We start from the raw sequence: 21483 nt of genomic DNA, 5'->3' as shown, positions 1-21483 counted from the left end.
TGGAGATCCACTTACAGTACATCATCAATTGAATCAAGTTACATAATGCTGAACAAAACGTCAAACGGTGTTGCACTAGCTTCCTGAATGCACTTTAGTTACCAAGAACACACAGCTCATTTCCAGGTATGTCAGTTAACAATACAAAGTGTGCAATTCATCAAGTTTTATTTTTTTCCAGTCAGATGCATTGAATACAGTGGATTTTTTTAAATGTTATCATGTACTCATACTGTATGAGTAAAGGTAATATAAGACAAGGTACATTTATACACATGAGCATAGGGGGAAATAAGATTTACACAATATGATAAATATCCATACTTCTCAACACAACATACAACTGTGGCAGCAAATATTCTGAAAATAACTATTTTAAACTCCATTTGATCCATGTCTGCTCTAACACTGCTTCCAAAAGTTTCTACGGACTCGTAACTGAACATTGGCGAGGAAATTCAGTCACGACATGACAACGCATAGAAAATACACCATACTGTTAATAAAAAAGGTAATGTATTCCAAAACTAAGTTTCAGGTTTCACAGTGTTGTAAAACATAAATAAACAGCTGCAAACAGTAAATCAGCTTAAATTGTTTTCAGAAATGTCTTGAAAATACGGATGAAATGAGGATAGAGAGTCCAGAGAGAGCATCCAGTGCATCAGGAAATTTAAAAAATCCACACCGACTCTTGAATACAAATGCCATAAAAACACAATCAATCTCAGTTCTGTACCCCCATGTAATGTTAATTACCAAACAACCAATAATGCTAATGATCCTAAAAGAATAACAAGCATTCTCAATGTACATTATGGCCCAAAGTAAGCACTCTTATTGCTGTATAATAGTAATTTCAGGTGCAATTCTCAATTCTAAGTAGATTTGACAGCAGGGGGCACCAGTGCACAATTTGGGCCCCCGTTAGAAATGTCTTACTGCAGGGGTGGGCAAACCTTTTGCTGGCCACATTCTGACGAACTACTGTAGCTTTCCAGGAGCAAATGCAAATTGAAGAGCACTCTTTGACAACCAGTGTCTAGTGAAAGAGTGGCCACGTTTGTATATCCTTCTAGCTGTCTGCTGTGCTCCACTTTTTGATGAGCTTGCAAACCAGTTCTGAAACTAAGCTGTGTGATTGATATAATATCTAATTTTGGGTTAATGTAATAACTTCCCTTATGTTCAGTCAACATTTAACTTTTCTGTTGACTTCATGGCGGATTGCATGAAACAGAGCAGAGGGCCACATTTCGGCCTTAGTTTGCCCATGTAACTGAGGTATTCTTGTGCAGTCTGCCACTCGGGGCTCGAACTCCCCAGTCAACAGTCCAGTTCGGCATGGGAGGCACAGCACGATACTGCTGAGCTAAAGTACCACTCCGATAGCTCAGCGCTACCGATACTGTGTGAGGCTTCAGGGGGAGGTTTGCTAACCTTCCAGGCCGCTCTCTGTTAGTTGGCCTCTGTTACACTTAAGGCCCAAAATCTCACTCCCATTCCAGGTCAATGGCACCAATGTAACTGAAGTGTTGCTGCACAGTCTGCCACTCAGGGCTTGAACTTGCCACCTCAAGTTGGACATGGGAGACACAGCATGATACTGCTGGGCTTAAGGACCAGTCCGATAGCTCAGCGCTATTGATACTGAATGAGGCTTCGAGAGGGATGTTTACTAACGTTCCATGCCACACTCTGCTAGTTGGCCTCCGTTACACCCACCCATGCCTTAAGGGGAGGAAGGATGTGCAAAAGTAGTTCATAAATTGCCTTCTAACATACTGCAATGATTCCAGTCACTGCAGCAATTTCAAGCGATCTTAAAGTGCCACGGTGGAATTAACACAATGTTAAAAACAAACTCAGCCTACAAATGCTTACATGACCTCTTGAGTTAGTCAAGAGGGATTGTTACCTACTGAAAAATCTAAATATTAGAAATAAATTATAATAAATAAATTATGAAAGTACATGTATTTAGTTAGTTGAACACAGGAGATTCTAAAGATCACTCAGATCCAAAAATAGACAACCTAATGAAAAAAAAAGAAAAAGTATTTGACAAATTGACAATTACTTCACTTCACTGTCACAGTCTGCAGTTGTCTATGATTAAGTTGACATTTCTCAAAATAATGTATGCCATTTAAAAGTGAATTTTCGGAATTGGTTTGCATTTATCAAACAGTGTAAACGTGTTGTAGAGGAGGTGCATATATAAGTTATTAATATTACAGCAGTTCAACAAGAGATATTTGTTCAAGGTGATAAACAGTTTATACAGTTATATGCACTGTACGGTAGTGCTTTATATATATCCTGAGATATTATTAATGCAGTTCTTTTTGAATGTATGGGTCTTGGCTTAAATTAACTTCATGGACCATGCCATACCTTAATCACAAACTTTTTTTCTTGGCATGTTTAAAAAAGGAAAAGAAAATCAGCATATAATATTTAATGAGATAAGTTAACTTCACTTTATGGCCACAAGTATGGCACCTGCATAGTCAAACTGGTTGGTCTATGTCTGCAGTAAAGTTGTCCACTCAGAATTGGAAACACCACACTGCATAAAAAATGACCAAGATTATATATAAAAATGTAAGACTATAGTCTAATTAATATTTTCCAACTCTATTGCTAAAGTTAAGGTAGAAATGTTCATACTGACAGTACAGAGTACAAAGGTAAGTAAAACTAGTTTAGACAGTAAAAACTGCAACGTTTCCAACCAACCAGCTCATTATCATCTGATCATAACTAGACTTCAAGACACATAGATAGATCTACCCAGAGCCATGGAAGTGGGAGTTAGGCTAATCCAATTGACATCTGTGTTCCATTTTTTACACAACAATGGCAGCTCATGGACCCTTTCATTCATAAATCGCAATTGATATAGTTCCACTAATAGTTCCAGGAAGAAGGCGTAGAACACAGAAAGTGCGGAAAAGGCAAATGTAATTCATTTCTACTTCATCTTTGCTTGCTATGTAATGGTTCTGTGTGGTGGTTCTGTGTGGTTTCTCGTGAACAGACAGCTGTTAGCTAGTATTATTTGAATCTATGTAAAATCATGTCACCAACAGACTTCACACAACTCTGAATTCCATGGTTCTGGATCAACCACTCAGTGAAGTCACCAGTGTTGGAGGGAAAACGTGGAAGGGATTTGACTTTTATTTGTACTTTCTGGCAGCTCTGCACATGTATCACCTTTATGACGGTTCTTTGTCTGTGCGCCACAGTTTTTCCTTCACCTCTGTGGGCAAGGTGTTGAAGAGATCGTCCTCCACGGTTATCCCACTCCGTCTCAGCAGGTGGCACTCTCCCAGCTCCACGGGGAGGACTTCAAGCCGGTTGCCTCTCAGCTCCAGCTGCATGAGGCTTGTGAGTTCACCGAAGCGGGATGGCAGCGCCTGCAGGTAGTTATTCCCCAGGTTCAGTGTGCGCATCTTTTTACACTGGAACAGCTCCGGGGGAAGGGTTTCAATCTGAGGAGGAGAGGCAAAAAAGTGTTAGAGGATTAGTGATGGCATAGGCATGTACAGATAGGGACCCTTTGCCCTACTGGACAATAAATGCCCTTTTGAAAGTCTGTTATTTTTCTAGAAATTCTTTGTTTTTGTTTAAATAATGTACTGAGGTCAATGTTGACATGATCATAAGAATGCTTGACGATTAAAACGTAGGCTAATATACCATACTTTTCTATGATATAATATCATATAATATCATATTATATCATATATAGTCTAGTGAGGCACCCGGAAGTTCCAAATGCCCCCTGTCCCCTCTCGAGCACTTGCCTCCCAAAATGTCTGTGCACGTCGCGGAGTGATGGGGCTGTGATCTTGGGATTATGATTTTAGGATATATCACTTAACAGCGGTAAGTAAGAGTAAGAGTAACTTTATTAATCCCCAGGGGAGAAAAAATCTCTGTTTGTTGGTGGCATACTAAACAACTAAGCCTCCAAAACTCAGCTTCAAATTGGCTAATGCAAACTGAAAAGCACCAGTTCCTAACCAGTGTCTGATGAAAGAGTGATTCTGTTTCATATCGGAAAACCAGACAGGTACGTAGTAGCTACACTGTCTGATGAAGGTAGAAAGCTATAAATAAGCATGTCACACTCCCAGATCTGAAACCATGCGACTAATATACGTAATATTACATGTTAGGTTAATTTCATAATTTTCATTTGATTTTTACTTTTATTCAACTTCTCCAGGCATTAGTTTGTCCACACCGGATATACCGCATAATAGAGAATATTCTTACCCTATTTGAAGAGACAGCCAAGTGCTGAAGATTTTGTAAGAACCCGATGTCAGCTGGTATACAAGTGAGATTGTTGTGACTGAGGTCGAGATACCTCAGCTTGCGGCAGAAGAAGAGTTGGCTCGGTATTTTTTCAATTTTATTCCGATTCAGATGCAGCCTCTCCAGATTTGTCAGGGTGCCGATCTGTATGGGGATGTAGGCAATCTGATTGTACCAGAGTTTGAGACAGACAAGGCGGTGGAGATGCTGGAAGCTGATGATCTCCTCGATGGTCTTCAAGTTGTTGTCCTTCAGGTCGATTTCTTGGAGGTTGTGAAGGCTGAAAATGGAGTGTGGGATGCGTTCCAGATCGCAGCGCACAAGCTCCAGCTCGGACAGGTTCACCATCTTCTTAAGGCTGTTCAGCACCATCAGCTTTGTGCCCTCGTTGTTCACCGAGAGCTTCAGCAGGTGCACCCCAACATCTGTCACCACCTGCGGTAACTTGGTGAGGTTACTCTTCAGTCGTAAAATCTTGAGCCTCTTCAGCTCGCGCAGTCCGTCAATGACAATGTAGCGGTTGTTATCCGAGCTCAGGTTCCCTGTGAGATGCAACTCGCAAAGGTTCTTTAAGCTGTAGATCCAGAGTGGGATCTCCTTGATGTCTGTGAATTTGATGTGTAGGGTCTTTAGGTTCTCGCGCAGAAAGGCGAGAGCAGGTGCCTCTATCCTGGCAGGCGTGTGATAGAGCCACATCTCCCTCAGGTTTGTGAGTTGAGCAATGATTGGGGGTATGGTGACATCAGGGATTAATTCAAGTTTCAAGACCTCCAGCTCATTCAAGTCAAATACGGTGTCTGGGATGCCACCCAGCATAAAGAGATGGAGTTCCAGCTTCTCCTGGGCATTCTTTGTGATGCGTTGCCTCAGTTTGTCCAGTGTCCACTCGTTATTCAAATTCAGCTGCCTCAGTTTGTTTTCGCTAACTTCTGAGAGGAAAACTGCAAATCTTTTAGAGTAAAGAGGATCATACTGGTCTATCATGTGAAGCATGAAGGCAAAGTCATTTTTCACGTCAGGTATGTCGCTATAGCTGCTTTCCTCCCTAATGGACTCAAAGGAATACTTCTTGAGAGAGCGACGGAGCATCCAGCCAAGCGTGTACATGCAGATAATGCCATACACCACGACAAGGCTTATATAAAAGCAAGCCAGGATTTTGAAGAGTGTGGCAAGTGGGTGCGTGCAATGGTACATTCGATAGCCTGTTAGATTCTCGATATCCACAGTGCAATCAACGTGGAACTGAATGTTGTGTACGTAAAAGCCTGTGTAGCAAATAATAATAATGAACTTGATAACTTTGACTGTGGTCTGCCGAATGTACAGTCTGTACACGATGTCTCCTTCTTCCACATGTATTCGAAACTTTTTCACCTTCTCAAATAGAGCTTTGGCCTGTTCGCCCTCTTTCTTGTCCAGCACCCCGGTCTCTGTGTGGTCCACTATGCCTTGCTCCAAACGAGACATGGGCGGAATCATAGGGGCGGATGCCTCAACATCATCACTGAGGCAAGAGGCCTTTTTATCCAATGATCCGTTCATTTTCCCAAGCGCTTTAGGGTCGCTCTCTTCAACCACTGTCTCAGAGAGTGCTCGGGTGGTCCACGGAGAGTCAAAGCACTTCAACAGGATGGACACAAAGTGTTCGAGTTTGGAGCTCGTCCACGGGAACTTGAACCAGAAGTTGCTGCATGCCAGGAAAATGAGAGTGTGCAGCAACACCAGGTACGGGAAGTACTTTGCGAACCAGTGGAGTTTGTTTTCGTAGCACACGGCATCCACAAAGTTGTACTGATGGCGGTCGAGGTTGTACTGAATACCTTTGGGCTCTGCGAGGTAAGGTGCCCCCAAGGTGGCGTTGAAGAACTTCTTGCAGGTCTTGTTGACCACCCACTTGCAGGGCAAGCAGATCATCTTGTCCTGCGTGACCTGCAACGTGCCGCCAAACACGGCGATCATGAGCATCACCACGGAGATGTAGTCCGTGAACACGTCCCACCATGGCTTCAGGATGCGGTACGTCGGTTGGGTGTCTACGAAATAACGCAGCTCTGTGATGGGTATCATGATTTACCTGAAAAAAAAAGAAATAGATTATTAGTTTATTATTATTATTACATTATTAGTTTATTATTAATTGTTAGTTACTACACCTAATCTAATCAAGGCCACAATTTTGTTCAACTTTGTCAGACTGCTACTGGTTTTAAGTGCTTCATGACATTTAAGTCATGTCAGACTTGCCCCAATCTTCTGAGGATACCTGTATGCCAATTCTGCTTTTTCCACTGGGGGGGATACATAATATTGGCAAAATAATGTTCTGACTTTATCTAAATTATTTGGCGATACATCCAGCAGCGCAACAACACAGAATAATGGCGAGAGTTTTATCCTCGGCACGTAATGAAAGGTAATCAGACGTCTAAGTGGTAACGTGGTGCTGAAGGACATCACAGGAGAGAAAGAAGTTGCAGTCTCAACTTGTCAACCAGCTTATTTGTCGCGTTCGGTTTTGTTAATCCAACGGAAAACTTCTGAATAAAATTAAAGTGTATGTGTGTGTGTGGGGGGGGTCAACTTATATTCAGGGTCGTCTTATATTCAGGCCAACAGTAGCCTACATGACTATGTTCAGACACCATAGCCATCACATTGACTCCCATAGCACTACAATTACTAGTTGATACTGATAATACTCTTATTAAACTAAAATAAGGCTAAATTGAAAGCCTCGGCGTGAAACGGTATTGATTGGATTTTTATTTCTGTCAACTTTTCACGAGATCTTGCTTGCCATCTAAGCAGAGGTTGGGGAACTCGGGCATAAAAAGGTTGATGACCAATGAGTTACAGTGTAGAATCGTCATGAACTGAAGGTTGGACACATCATGCCTACACTCTAAGAAAATTTCCCTGCAAAATAACGGCAGTTACTGGCAATTATATTTACCTGTAATTCTACTGTTATTTCACACCAAAAATCAAATACAGCTCATTGCTGTTTAATGTATCACAGTATATAAAAAATTTTCAGCAGCAATTGAACTGTTAAATAACAGTACTCTACAGAACGTTCACAGTATTAGTATTGTTAAACTAAAAGTGCTCTACAATATTTATGCAGTAGTATAAGTAAAATAACAGTACATTTCAGTTAAAAAGTTGAATTGTACTGTGTGATGACAGGCAAATACTGGGTCATAGTTGTATTCATGAATATGGCCATGGCAACTTCCCACCCCATCCATCATTCTCCATAACTGTGGTACCCTGGCCATGTTACCACCCCACCCTCCCATCGTTCACCATGACTGGAGTGCCTTGAGCATGATACTATGGCGCTATGCTGTATTGAGAAAATGGTTTGCGGTGGTCCTTTGAAAGTTTGGGCATGAATAAAATTTCAGAGTACGCAGTGCTATGTTACAATGATAGTGTGCGAGGTGGGCTTTTTACTGTATCTCTTGATGAGCCAATGATGAATATAGCATTGGTCAGTCTTTAAAAAATAATTTGCACCAAGTAGCACAGCAAACAAGCAGCACTACAAGCTAGCTCTCAAAGCAATGCCTAATTTGCAGCAGGCACATTATATGCAACAATGCCACAAATGATGCCACATACAGCAAGCTTTCACAAAGAGGAAAGTATGCAAGCATGTAAGCAAGCTTGTAGGCAAGCAAGTGTTATGCTGTGCCATGCAGGCCAGCCAGCAGGCAGGCAAGCAACTGAAGTGTTGATAGTCCAGATTTATATACAGGTGCAAGAGTACCATGTGACCAGAGTCATCAGGCCCTTGGCAGGTGACGCCCGTAATTGAATAATGGCATAACAGCCCTACTCAGGTGAGGCCAGGCACTGATTAGCAGATTGGTTTAGGTGGGGCTGCTTGTTGCAAGAGTGTTCAAATTCTTAAAATGTTTCAGCCATTCACACTTTCATATCAAAATCATAGTGATGAAAATCATCATAATGTGCTGCATCAAACACTTTTTAAGTAGGCTATTGTAGTTTCCTTAGAAATTGTTTAATGCTTGTTAGTATCAGAGAATATTTAACCAGTGAGAATGACTTAAGTTCTTCAGGTGGTAGGCTATTGCAGCTTGATGGCGATCACGGACAAGTGGAGGATGATGGGGTTTCAATGGTGCTGCCTAAAATATTTTGGTTGCTTCCACAACGACCAATGCTGCTATTGTGCAGTACTTACTGTTTATGCTCAATACTTGACTCAAAGTAGTATTTTCACAGTAGTTGTCTGTTTTTTTTCAAAAAACAGTAGAATGCTGTTGCAGAATTGCCCTAAATTAACGGCTATTTGTTACAGTGTATGCAAGAACATTTTCATCTGATGTGATAAATATCCTTGCTGGACACCAATTTGGTATGATACATTTACTGTACTTTGTTTTCCAGAAGTAACTGGCATTGGAAGTAGTCCTGGGGTCAGTGACACTGGTTTGAACACAAGCTGCACATCCGTTACATTTGCTAAGTTGTCAGCGGGGCTCCTATTTATTTCATCACCAGACAAAATGGCCTGTGGATTCATCTTACTACTAAACACACACTCCCGTGGCTCAAAGTGGCAGTTAAGTCTCACCGGCATTTGACCGGTTGGTGGTGGATGTTTGAGCCTGGTTGTCAGATGTCAAAGGGTGGCATTTTACATACATTCCCTTATGCGCGCACATTACTTTTAGCAGAATGAATCACTGACGGGGGTCGACCATTTCCAGACTGGTTAGAAGCACAGAGGCTCCTGTTAGAAGGGCACGCAGCTACTGTAAATCCGACGTCACGACAGCTGTTTGCGTACAGCCGCCCCCTAGCGGCCATGTCAATATGCGCGCTTCGACGTGCGCCAACGCTCCACCAGAACAGAAGACGCAGATTATGAATCACCAAATGCTGCCCTAACCGCATAGCTATGACAAACCTTGACTGTCCAGATACATAAAATACACGATGCCTCTGCAACCTGCGTTGTGATGTTGTGCCAAATACACAAACGAGATGAAGAATTTCGGTGTAGCCTACTGCCAGCCCAGCAGTATCGGTGACGCCAACGGCAGTGGTCGACGCTAAAACATAAACATACGGGGGGCTTTCTTCATAGGGGATTATTTTTGTCATCTAAAAACTGCATTTCATTGGTGACCTCTGACTTCAACAAAGTGCCTCCAATCACATATTGCGGCTGGCAATACACGATTTAAACAGTTTTTTTTAATGTGGAAGCAGGCTAAATTGGCCAGTCCGTGGAATGAAGAATAAAAACAAAAGGCTTCAGCGCCACCGTTTCATCCCCAAATAAGACAATCCACACGACATTTACAATCTGATCTGACATTAGAAATGAACCGTCCCACATCGGAGATAGGCGACCGATTTACAACCTTACCACTGCTGCACCATAAACCTGGTTGGACTGCTTGCCCCGAACAAACCCATCCTTGCGCATTAGCTTACCCTTGCTTTGTCTGAACTGAATTCATGCAGAATTTAAAGAACATATTTATGTGGTTACAACAGTTTCACGAAACACCAGAGAATGCATTTGTTGGCAAAGACAGATAAACAAACACATTAACCACTGTTTAAAAAAACAACGTCGCTGACCATGTAACATTGGGGTTTGTTAGCATCTTAATTCCACTTACCCTGCAGTGGTGTTAGCCCTTCAGTGCCTGTCGCCACTTTATTCGGGTCTGTGCGAGCTCTATTCTCTACAAATATGTCTGAGACCCCTGCCACCACAGGGCCAGAATCGCCTGGTTGATTGCCGGGGGATCTCTTGGATTTGTTTGTTATTCCCGTCCCCTACCATGTTGAGCGAAGGTTCCCCTTCCAACCCGGTACAGCAGCAGTAGTGGCAGCAGCAGCAGCAGGATGAGAAACGAGACAAACACACTTGCTGTTCACGTGTAATAAGCGGTTTAATACCGCCACCGCGTGCTGTGGAGTAAGTGCTCGACGTAAACTATCAGTCATACCCCTGTGGCCCCGCCACTGACCTATAAAAAGATGGATTATACAAGATGGCACAGATATTTCATTTACAATAATAATATAATTCACTGGAGTCACTGTAGAGTGTAGATCAAGATGTCGAACAAGATTATCATGATAATAATATAATAATAGCATGCAATGATGAAAGCTTGGAGCCCAAGAAAGACATGGAGACAGACATGACAGACATCCACACATTTAAATGTTCTGGGGTCAGAAAAAAGAGTTAGAAAAAAAAGCCAAATGAGGCACTGACAAGACTTTTTTTTAAAACAGCATTCATTTATTAAAAGACACATAAAACCAAGAGGATTGTTGGTGGGTCACAAAATGAAAATACAAAATAGGCCTATATAGGCTATAAAAACTAAATTTGAAAATACAAAAAAACCCAATAGATTGATAAATCAAACAAACTACAAAGAAACGGGAAACAAAAATGAGTTAGAAGCAAACGGTGAAGACTGCAAGAAAGCTATGCCAGGTTTTAGTCAACAAGAGGCAGACAATAAGCATGAGAGAGTAGAAATATTTGTGGCGACAGTGTGAATGTAAAAAAGGTGATCGGCCAACATGAGGTGTGAGAGGCTTGAAAGGAGACAAGTGCAACAGATCTGAGACACTGCTTAAGGTGAGAGTACACTCACAGTAAATCTTTCAGTGTTATTTCAGCACACACAGTAAGACCAACACTTGAAGTGTGATATTTAACACTCAAACTGCTGAATGAACACTACAATATTTACTGTGACGTAGGAATCCTGACAGTACCATACTGTACAATGTGCATGGAGAATCCTGAAATGTTGATAGATGTCTGACTTTATACATTGAATGTTGGCCTTTAGCATTAACAAATCTTCTGCAGGATATGACACTAATACATCGCCTGTTTATTGCATCATCTCATACTGTTTAAGCCCTAACAAATTTCATGATGAGTAGAATCACTAACTTTGATGACAGGTGGAGCAGTAATGTCCGTCTGTTACACATGATAATACTGGCTGAATAATAACAGTCAAATCAGACAAGGCAGACGTCTGGTGTGGTGTTGTCCTGAAACCGTCAGAATAACTGCCAACTGTGTGACTGTAACTGCGACTGGTCAACATTTATGTCAGTTAACATTTGGTAATATTAAACTGATTGGCCAACAAGGTTAATGGCCCCAAGATAGACTGCTGCTGAGTGTAGAGAGTACAAGTCAATAATTGTTCGTCTGTCTTTTCCTTGTGATGAAAGGCTTGACGTCATAATCAAAGTATTTATTAAAGGTCTTGGAAAAAAAGTTCATTCTCTCATTTGCAGTTGAGGTGTTCAATGGGGGAATGCTTACAAAATGGTGCTCTGAGCTAGCAGACAGTGGAAAAAGTTTATTTTCTTTTGTCCACAGAGGTGGGGAGACACTGAGGCAAGATGCCACAGGTCAGAGGAAAGAATAAATGGACAAAGAACGACTTGCCCACATGGTATGGATATTATGCATGCTTGTGAAATAATAGCAGCCATTGGGTAGTCTAGCCATCGTCGGACTATATCACATGCGAGATATAGTCTGGGAGACATCTTTTCAATTTCTTGTTGATCTGAACTATTTAAAATGCTATCTAAAGCTTGATGGAAAGCTAGTTTCGCATCTGATATCGACATAGTGGATCTGTAAACAAACTTCCGTTTGTCTAATAGCATGTCTCCTACCCTTCTTCCCTTTTCTGGGACTCAAAACGTAGGTAAACACTTCAGCCAGGGTTTTCCATACCAACAGATTGGAATGAGCACATAAGGCAGCATGGGCACTCCCTTGCTATGGACACACTACACACTACTTTGAATGATGATAGTTGCCAGTATCTGTCAAGCATTGGGTTTTCTACCTCTTCAAGCAAGTTTTCTATTTTGACAGTTTTTGTAACTTGGAGCCACACAGCTGTTGATGGTGTCTTTTCATCTTCTTTTGCCTGATGACAGAAATCTCTCCAGTTTGCATTTGAATCCACCTGTTCGCCAAAAACTATAACCCTAGTGAATCCTACTGGGGACCTCATTTGGCGAATACAATAATACTTCCAGTCATACTTTATGTTTGTGTTTTTATCATGATGATGACATGAACATAACAAAAACAAAAACAAACAAAAAACTTTAAAAATGTGAATTTTGATATTGCTACTAGTGCTGTGCTGCCAAAGACACTGCTACATATGTGCAACACTGTCTGAATTAAAACTAGAGTTCATTTTTTGAAAATGACGACTTTTCTTCCCTTTGTGATTCGTAGGGGACTCTGAAAGCTACGTATGGGCACCACTTGGTGTTTAAGCAAACCAGCCTTTCGAGTGTTGCAGAGTTCACCAGGTTAAAACCTGTTTGGCCCCCAAACGTGCTTGGTTTCCAGTACTCTGGCGAGCATATGGGGTTTCCCATAAGGCCCTTTAGGGAAAACGGCGCTCCCATCTCAACCATGCTTTCTCCAAATATCGCGCCCGGTCGAGTCTTCTCCAGCAAGAGACCGGGATAAAACTCAAGAGCGTCAATGTCCCCATACATTTCCTCCAACTCCTGTGCCATCTCTTCATTTTCTGAAAACAAATTGTGAAAACAAATGATAACTTTTTACCTGTAAAAATATAACATTAAAAATCACTTCACCCAGTGAAGACAGCAATACAAATGCACAGTAAAAATGCAGAGTCAATTCAACAGAGAAATACCAAATACGATTTAGAAGATGATAAATCAACTCTGTGTTGAATGAACACTGCATGTTTTACTGAGGCAGCATAATGCCAAATGTGGATCACGTGCAGCAACATCCTGACAATACAGCAGGCAGAGTTGACTTGTGACTGTTCTCCGAAACCTTTGCCCCATGTTGCATCCGGTGCAAGCTGAAGTTGGTGCAATTAGGTGATAAAAGTGTCTGCAGTTCTGAGACCTGTGTGTTAATTATTTTCAGCATGGACTGTCCATGTTGTAAAACTAATATGAGTGGTACATTATGGATAGAAAAGCAATAAGGTTCATTATAATAGCCCAGCAGATGCAATATCACCTTATTTATACTTCTTAAAAATGTTTGAGAAGCCACTTTTTCTACTTTACTTTTGTCCCAATAAGTTGGTCACAAAAGCCGATTCACTTTGCTTATGGCACAGAAGCTGAGAATGGCAACAGCTGGAAGACATACTGGAAACTTATGTTACAGATAAGGCACACCCCCCCTTTTAGGGCTGCCAGATCAATATGCAGTAGTCAGCAGTCAGCAAACGCTGCTCTCCCAAGAGCTTGAACATTGGACATTGGACAACACATATCCATGTGTTGGAAAACACACTTTGTAACTGTTGGAAAGAAGGGGGAAAACTATTGTAATCTATTATTAAGTATCATAGATGATTATGGGGCACCTAAGTCACACCCTCTACTTCCTGGTTCATGGGGCATGGGTAGTCAAAAAATAATTACTGGGCTTGAAATGAGTGGTTTTTCGACACAAATCCAAACCTTGGACCTGCACCTACGCACCACAAATCCACCACGACTCACCTCGTTCTCTTCCACTCAATTTTTTGCAACTTATTGCCCCATGAATCAGGAAGTAGAGGGCGTGACTTAGGTGCCCCATTGTTACTCTGTGTGTGTGTGTGTGTGTGTGTGTGTGTGTGTGTGTGTGTGTGTGTGTGTGTGTGTGTGTGTGTGTGTGTGTGTGTGTGTGTGTGTGTCGTGTGTGTGTGTGTGTGTGTGTGTGTGTGCGCCTGCACATTCTCACGTGAATGTACAGTATGTGTATGTGTATTTTGAAAGCACTTTGAGTCAACTTCATAGTTGACTGTGATACTGTGCTATATAAACATACTGTATGTTGTATTGTATAATCTGTATTGTGCTTTAACTGAGAATAAGCAGAGCATGCGTTTAGGCATGAACTGCAAGAAAATTCTCAGAAAATTCTCCACAAGCCTCTGATACATTCATAATTCTGGCAATTTGTGTGCATCCAAATAACGTCAATTAAGTGTGGTTCATTAAATGCGTGTAAAATAGAAACTGCACTCACTTAACATTTAAAAACATTCATTGCCTAATGTTCTATCTAGGACACAAATGTGTTTCGGCACCTGTCCGCTTCATGAAATGTGGACAAGTCTACAGTATGTGCCGGTTGTAGGCTAATTGTGTGTAGGCATTCAACTAAATACAAACTACAATATGCTTAGTGTTCTCAAGGGCATTGTCTTACCAGTTAACTGTAGGAAGGACTCATAAGGCTTGAGGTTGAAGCGCTTGCGGTATTCGTTGAAAGGCTGAACACGAAGCTCTCGGGACTCCCGGATGACGTCCTCTGCCACCCCAATTATCACAGGGTGAATGTTTTTACCACCACCTATCTGTGTTCAATAAATAAAATAAATGGATAGATCATAAGCAACTATGATATTTATTATAATAAATAATTTGACAAATAAATTAACAAGATGTAAAATGGAGTAAACAGACCTGAGAAAACAGAGGCCTGAAATATTTTGTAGTATTTATAGGAAGTTGAAAAATCATATGACTTGGTTCTATGTATATTTTAGAATTGCAGCAGCACTTTTACATTTACATATACATTTTTAAGCAATGCAATATCTGTGCCAATTTTATGATTTCTGCTGCTAAGAGCCAATTGCACTCAATAATGATTTCAAAAGGGCTGCTGCAGGCTACCTGTCCAGCTTGCTGACGGGAGAAGGCATCAACAAGCTTCTCTATCCCATAGTGGGTGACCAGGGAGGTGTTGAAGATGAACTGGGAGTAAGGGACGTCATCTCCATCGATGATGAAGCTGTCGGGCATGAGCGCGTGCCAGTGGTAGAGGTGGTTAAACTCCAACGAGATGCGGTTCTGATACTGAAACTGGGAGTTGAAGAGCAGCTCTGGATCAAACTTCAGCTGCAGGAGGTAGCCGCTCAGATGTTGGACGTAGTCCTCAATCACAATCCTGATAGTTTCACCTACAAAAGTAATGCACATTATATTACTATCGTGTGTGTGTGTGTGTGTGTGTGTGTGTGTGTGTGTGTGTGTGTGTGTGTGCGTGCGCGTGCGCGTGTGTCTGTTAACCTAAATAAATGTATGTCTGTGGATCCAGCATGGGTGTCATTATGTGACAGCAGTCTTGGAAAGCAGAATGGACCAAAAATTGGACCAAGTATGGACCAAGAATGCAAACCAAGAATTTAACAAAAAAGAGCTAAAACATTATACTGATGTAATCCCAAACTAATGGGTGCCTCAAATATAATTTCTTGCACCAAACTGAGTTCTTGTAGCAAGGGGAGACATTCCTGAGACCACCTTGACCAAATCAGGTATTTGGAGAGTTTAAAGTTTCCTGATGCCATTAAGGCAAAAAAACAGTATGAGGTCTGTAAGGGATGGACCACCCCTGTGGGAACTCCTGTGAACATACCAAGTCATATAAACAGAACGCCATATCGTTTCATCATACCGAGCTCTTTCCCTTTCATCTCAGTATGTCCACATGCATTAAAAGCAGCTTGGTCTGTTCCTGAAGTAAGTCTGCCATTTTTTTTTTGCTTTGCAGACTTTGTGTGCAATTTCCTGGCTTTCATCTATCTGGATGTAACTGTGCCAGTGGCTCTCTTCACTCAAAACAGGACTCCTGTTAGATGCTTTCAGCAAACTGGTTTCTTTCACAATAACCAGTTCACAGCGACCATTCACCATTTTTGACATTAGAGTAAATTCAGATTCAAAACAGGACATCTTGTTTATTTTAAGCTTCGCTGACTAATTGACGATTAAAAAAATAAGTTTGTGCAAAAAGGACACACTGAGACTGCACTTTGAGTCTTTGTGCATGTAAAAAGCCCCTTACTGAGTCTTTTTTTGGTTGTTAGATCTTCAGTCATTTCTCTTTTGAACTTCAGAAAGTATTCTAGCGCTTTCTTCATGGGCATGTGGTCCAATCCTCAGCCTTGTCCTCATAAAGCGTGGGCAACACCTATTACACCTATAACCGCACCCATATACAGTATTTGTGCTGTAACAGCATCATGAAGTTGATTAGAAAATAAAACAAGAAAAGCAAAAAGAAAAGAAAATCCTACACAGATGACGTTCACCAATTACAGGTGCGTCCCTACAACTTCATTCATGGCTGGTGTCACACACATCGTCCACATTGCTTTGGATAAAAGCACCAGGAAGTGTAATGTTAAGCTGGCACCCAGGGCAATATGGCCTGGGCCCCTGGGCTACAGGTTGCGTTGGGCCCCCCTGGAAGGCGGATTTTGCAGCAAATTTAAATAAACACTGTCATAATTATGATCTAGGAATTAAGGATAACATGTCTACCAACTGTACTCAACATGACATGTGATGTGACAATTCTCACTTTTGGCCAACCAGTGCCCCCCTGGCAGTTAGGGGCCCCTAGGCTGTAGCTGTATCTAGTTACCAATGACGATGAGTCGGGCGGTTTGGAACAGCTGTTCGTCGTCCCAGGTGGGGTGCTCCTTGATCAGGACGTCACAGATGCGGTTGTGTTCCCGCAGCCACAGCGTGGCGTACATGCTCAGGCCCGGCAGCAGCCCAAACACCTCCTGCCCGATGGCCATCCGGTGCTCTGGTGGCATCGCTGGCGGGTAGCTCATGTTGACCTTGGCATACGCGTCCGTTGGCGGGTACATGTCACCCATCACCAGCTTGTGAAAGAAAATGGCAATCAGACAAAATCCAGACTTATATCCAGAGTTATAGTGTAGTTTCAGTACAACCTACTGTATGTGACAGTTCAGATAACATTGACAGCTTACATACCATTAATAACTAGTGCGGTGCTTCCAAGAGGTCACAAAAAATATGTTTTATAATACTGTCACAAATCTGTATGTGTTGTGGACTAATGCGTAGTAACAACAGGATGAAAGTGCTGCAGTAAGGTACCATTGAGCGAAAGGAAATCCATTAGAATGTGCATTTGACTTCATCTGTCACTTCCAATCTACACAAAGATGCACAAAAATCATTTGCCTAGCTGAAACGTGCCTTTTCATGTGAACATATGAAGGAATGCATGGAAGGCTGTGAATCCAGGCTAAAAAGTGCAGCAGTAGTAGTGAGTGATAGGATATCCAAAAGTAATCATATTTATGTTTTTGTTTGTTTTTTGTATACACTAGTCAGTGGAAAGGGGTAGCAGAGTTTGCTTTGGGAAGACCTAACTCAACTTCGAAATGACCCAGTAGGCCTACTGTACAGCCCTACAAAGGCAAAGTGCAGTAACTACTCCAACATTGAAACTGAGAAACAGGTCTTCAAAATATTGCTATTAGGTTGGATGTTGTTGTTGCTGCATAGCAATATCTCTAAAATGGGACACATTTGAACCACAAGGCTTTGTCACAAGATAAAAGAGATGTTAATAAGTTTTGGTGAAAACATGTAGTTACGGTAGTTTGTTAGGCAGTGTACACCAAAGAAAGTAGATTGGATAAGGACAATCACAGACTTCGTTCTACCATCTTTGGTGTATACCTACACTGTATGCAAAGAAATCAACAGACAGACATTGTGGATCCACTTATCTAAAACGCATACTTGGTACTTCAGCTTTCCATCTTTGAGGAGTCTGAGATTCAGCTGTCTTGCCAGATTATCTCCATATATGTGTCCTGCATCCACCTGTGAGAACATACAGTAATTTGGGTTTTACATTTTGAAATATACTTTGTGTAGGTGAATAATGCTCGGAAATTCTGCAAATATGTGAAAAAATGGGTGGACTGTCTCTTTAAGAGTCAGTTTGTGGTTGTAATAAAAATGGCAATGAATTCAGCTATTTTTACTAAGCTCACAGATATAGCAGTGCTATGACTCACTTAAAACAAGAGCAACGCTTTTTTATTTACGGTCACAACCCTCGCAGCCATTTTTCATTAGCTAGAGTGCTGTGACAGATAATCTGACACTTAGTGGCAGCAACTGAAAGGTAGAGGTGGTCAAATGGTCTTCACAGAGCAGGGAGACTGAGTAACAAAGGATGTGACCCTATACCAGTAATGTCAAATTCGGGCCTGGGGGCCAAATGTGATCATCTGCAAGTCAACCTAGCTTTCCTGATTACTGGCAGTTTCCATGCTTTGCCCTCATGTTAAATTTGACCACGACTTGCATGTCAATGGACAAAATGCATTGAATCGGGTCAAACCAAGAGAAGGAAAAGGTGCAGCAGTCTCTATGGACCTGAAGTTTTTGTCATTTTTGTTAATACCATTCTCAAATTCCTGAACTGGGTGGCAGTCTTAGTCTTTGTTTTCTTCTACTTAGCATCACCTTTTTGCACTTTGTAATGTTAAGCTCCAGAAAGCTGTTATCAAACCAGGAAGTGAGGGTGTAACAGGAAAAGGGGAGACCTTTCATGTCCTGTAGGCAGGTATGTGCTTAGAGCCGTACCATTACTATTGTGCACTAATCTCAGGAGAGGGCACTGTTGCTGCACTTAGAAAACGGCAAATGTTTGTTTATTTAAAAAAGCAAATTCAGGAAAACAGAGGTCAACGCCGTGTTTAGGCAAACAGTTTGGGGACAGTCTGCTAAAATTCAAAGAATTCCAATAATCAGACTACTGTTAGTCTTTGGAAAAATGCTTGCCATGCAGACCATCCATGACCATGCTGAGTTTTAATATTAGTTTTGTCCAGATGAAATACATTATATCAGAGGCTTTGTCCAGATAACAGTGAAAACAATTCAGAAGAGTGAGAGTTGCAGCCCATGCATTAGCTGGGAAGGGGGCAGTGGGCCAAAAGTAATTCTTATTCACTTTGGGACTGGTTTCGTGACAGTTCTGACGGCTGACGCAAGGCTGACGCAAGGACAAATAGAAGTGTGAGTTGAGGAATGGTAAAAGGCCCCAGTTGAGCCATACCTTCTCTCATAACCCTTTATGACCATCCTCCACAGGATGCCAGTGGCTCCTTCCTTCCGAAAGAGTCAATGATTGCAAAGTCAGTCCACTACAAACACTGTTTGTATTACATGTCCTATGTTTTTAACTGTTCATAGATGGTATCAGAGGTTTGGGGGTGCTGAGGCACAATGGGCTAACACACAGTAATCTATATGGGCAACATTGGCCATGGGGACCCACGTTCGAGTCTGTCCTGTCTGGGTCATGTCCAAGCCCTGCCCCCATCTCTCTCTCCCACCAGATTCCTGTTTCCTTCTTCTTCACTGTCCTGTACGCATAAAGGCTAAAAAGCCCCAAAATAAATACTGAGGGGGGGAAAACTGTTCTTCCGTTCCAGAAAGTAATTGGGATGGGGTGGTGTTTTATCTCTGCTGACAGCCCACCATTCTGTTTTTTGTGAATAAGACTTCGCAAAAAAATGTTTATGTTCAAGTATATGATATTTCATGTCAGTATGACACTGGTGAATGTTATCACTTGATTTATTGACAAAATAAGAAGAGACAGCCTACAAGTTCCCTACTGTATGTATATTTGCCTCCCCATCCAAGTAGTATAACTAATGCATAATTTAACAAAAGTACTTACCCCATGACCCAAGGCTTTTGTGAATGCTACTCCCATTCTGTTGTGGGTCTTGAAGAACTGATGGGTAAAATGTTGAGCAAAGAAGGCGAACATAAGATTGGTTCCTTGAGGGTCAGGATTAAACGTCTGGCGACGCAGAAACTTCTGCACAAGCATCTTTGGATCGGGAAGAGTTGTCTTGCCTACAGAGAGGAGAAAAAATCTGCTTAATTTATGATGTATATACACTGAGTAACAAACATGTTGATACATGATGATATGCAGTAAGAGTTTAACAAAGCAGGTGTTGACATTTGAAATTATTCAAAATTCTATCGGCTACGTTTTTGTAAAAGACTGATTAGCCAACTCTATCGTTACACATCTTTCATTCGTAAATGAGATAATTTTCCATAAACTTCTGTTCTATAGAGAGATTTGCAGAGATGTGTACATACTTATAATGCTTTATTGGCTTTTAAAATGGTCCAACGTGTATATAAGGGAGAGCAACTATCAATGTGGCCTGTTCTATGGAAGTAATGGCAAGGTGGAGGGAGGGCACACAAACTCTTTTAAAGGCTATGCGTCGTCCCAAATCATTTTACCCAGTGCCATCTTATAATCACAATTATACTGTACCATGTGTGAAAATAACAACAATCAGTAATTCTATTTTAAATGTCCTCTCACCTTTGACTCCCATGGGAGTTGGGCAGTCCTCTGGAACGGGCGGGAGGATGCGAGTGTAATAGGTATGGTTGTAGTAGGCCTCCCAATTCAGGTAGCCATACTTGGAGTTGTACGTCGGAGGACTCGGGATGAGATTGGATCTTGCTGGTTGCCAATGGTTTGGAGAGAAAAAAAGACAAATCCATAATATTCGTTGCTTTCATACATTAACGATACACGCACACACACACACATACACAATATGGATAGGCAACAAAATATATGTCAGGGGCTGTTAATGGTTGTTTGACCATTGTTTATTTTGCTGATTGTTCTTTATATGGGTCTGCAATAGATTTTGGGAAAATGGGTTCAGCAGACCCATCTAGCTTTTTGAGGGGTTGCCAGACATAACCATAAAAAAGAATCCTTGATCTAATGTACTGTCTGTGTAATATTAATACGCTGGCCCTTAAGAGGGAAAGCGATATGGTTTTTGTTCAAGGTCAAAAGTTAAAAGCCTTTTTGGCTATATTCTTTCCATATTATATTTTCAGAAAAGATGGCGAATCTGCCCTAGATGACCTCGTGACCTTATAGGCAAAATTGGGTAAGGTCATGGAAAAAACAGGCAAAACCTGACTTCATTAAAGACTCTCTTTCACAGTCTTGTTCCTCTGCTGAGTGTCTGCTGTGTAACCCAACTGACCTTCCCAGCAAACATTGGATGAGCACTCTGAGGGTCTGAGCCTGTGCCAGATGAGTCTATGCCATGTTACTTGCCAACCTCAGAAGAGGGAGGGACACCACAAACGAGACTCTTCAACCTGGCTCCAGACAGATTCAGACCACAGGGCAGGTCTTTAGCTGACTAAACATATCCAGGAAGTACGGTCACGACAGTTCAT

At 41.6% G+C, this 21483-nt stretch overlaps 2 protein-coding genes across 3 annotated transcripts in view; both read right to left on the bottom strand.

Moving 5' to 3' along the window:
- Window positions 1-128: 128 nt before the first annotated feature.
- On the bottom strand, window positions 129-10197 carry lrrc8ab (leucine rich repeat containing 8 VRAC subunit Ab). The gene is made up of 3 exons (XM_063187479.1): window positions 10002-10197; window positions 4291-6409; window positions 129-3500 (listed from the first exon to the last, which is right to left on the bottom strand). Exons 2-3 carry the CDS (start codon window positions 6400-6402, stop codon window positions 3225-3227), a joined length of 2388 nt encoding a protein of 795 aa, XP_063043549.1. The 5' UTR covers window positions 6403-6409; window positions 10002-10197; the 3' UTR covers window positions 129-3224.
- Window positions 10198-10666: 469 nt separating this feature from the next.
- ptgs1 (prostaglandin-endoperoxide synthase 1) overlaps window positions 10667-21483 on the bottom strand; it is a 30943-nt gene continuing 20126 nt past the window's right edge. For both annotated transcript variants that reach the window (XM_063187480.1, XM_063187481.1), the window contains 7 exons: window positions 20597-20740; window positions 19925-20106; window positions 17965-18048; window positions 16823-17069; window positions 15067-15353; window positions 14597-14744; window positions 10667-12935 (listed from right to left, as the gene is read on the bottom strand). In XM_063187480.1, the coding sequence (XP_063043550.1) occupies window positions 12583-12935; window positions 14597-14744; window positions 15067-15353; window positions 16823-17069; window positions 17965-18048; window positions 19925-20106; window positions 20597-20740 (1445 nt within the window). In that variant the 3' untranslated portion in view covers window positions 10667-12582. The remainder of the gene's footprint in view (window positions 12936-14596; window positions 14745-15066; window positions 15354-16822; window positions 17070-17964; window positions 18049-19924; window positions 20107-20596; window positions 20741-21483) is intronic.

Source organism: Engraulis encrasicolus, chromosome 21 (genome assembly GCF_034702125.1).
Source record: "Engraulis encrasicolus isolate BLACKSEA-1 chromosome 21, IST_EnEncr_1.0, whole genome shotgun sequence".
NCBI lineage: Eukaryota > Metazoa > Chordata > Actinopteri > Clupeiformes > Engraulidae > Engraulis > Engraulis encrasicolus.
The sequence above is the reverse complement of the archived record's forward strand: the minus strand, read 5'-3'. Positions and strand labels throughout refer to the sequence as shown.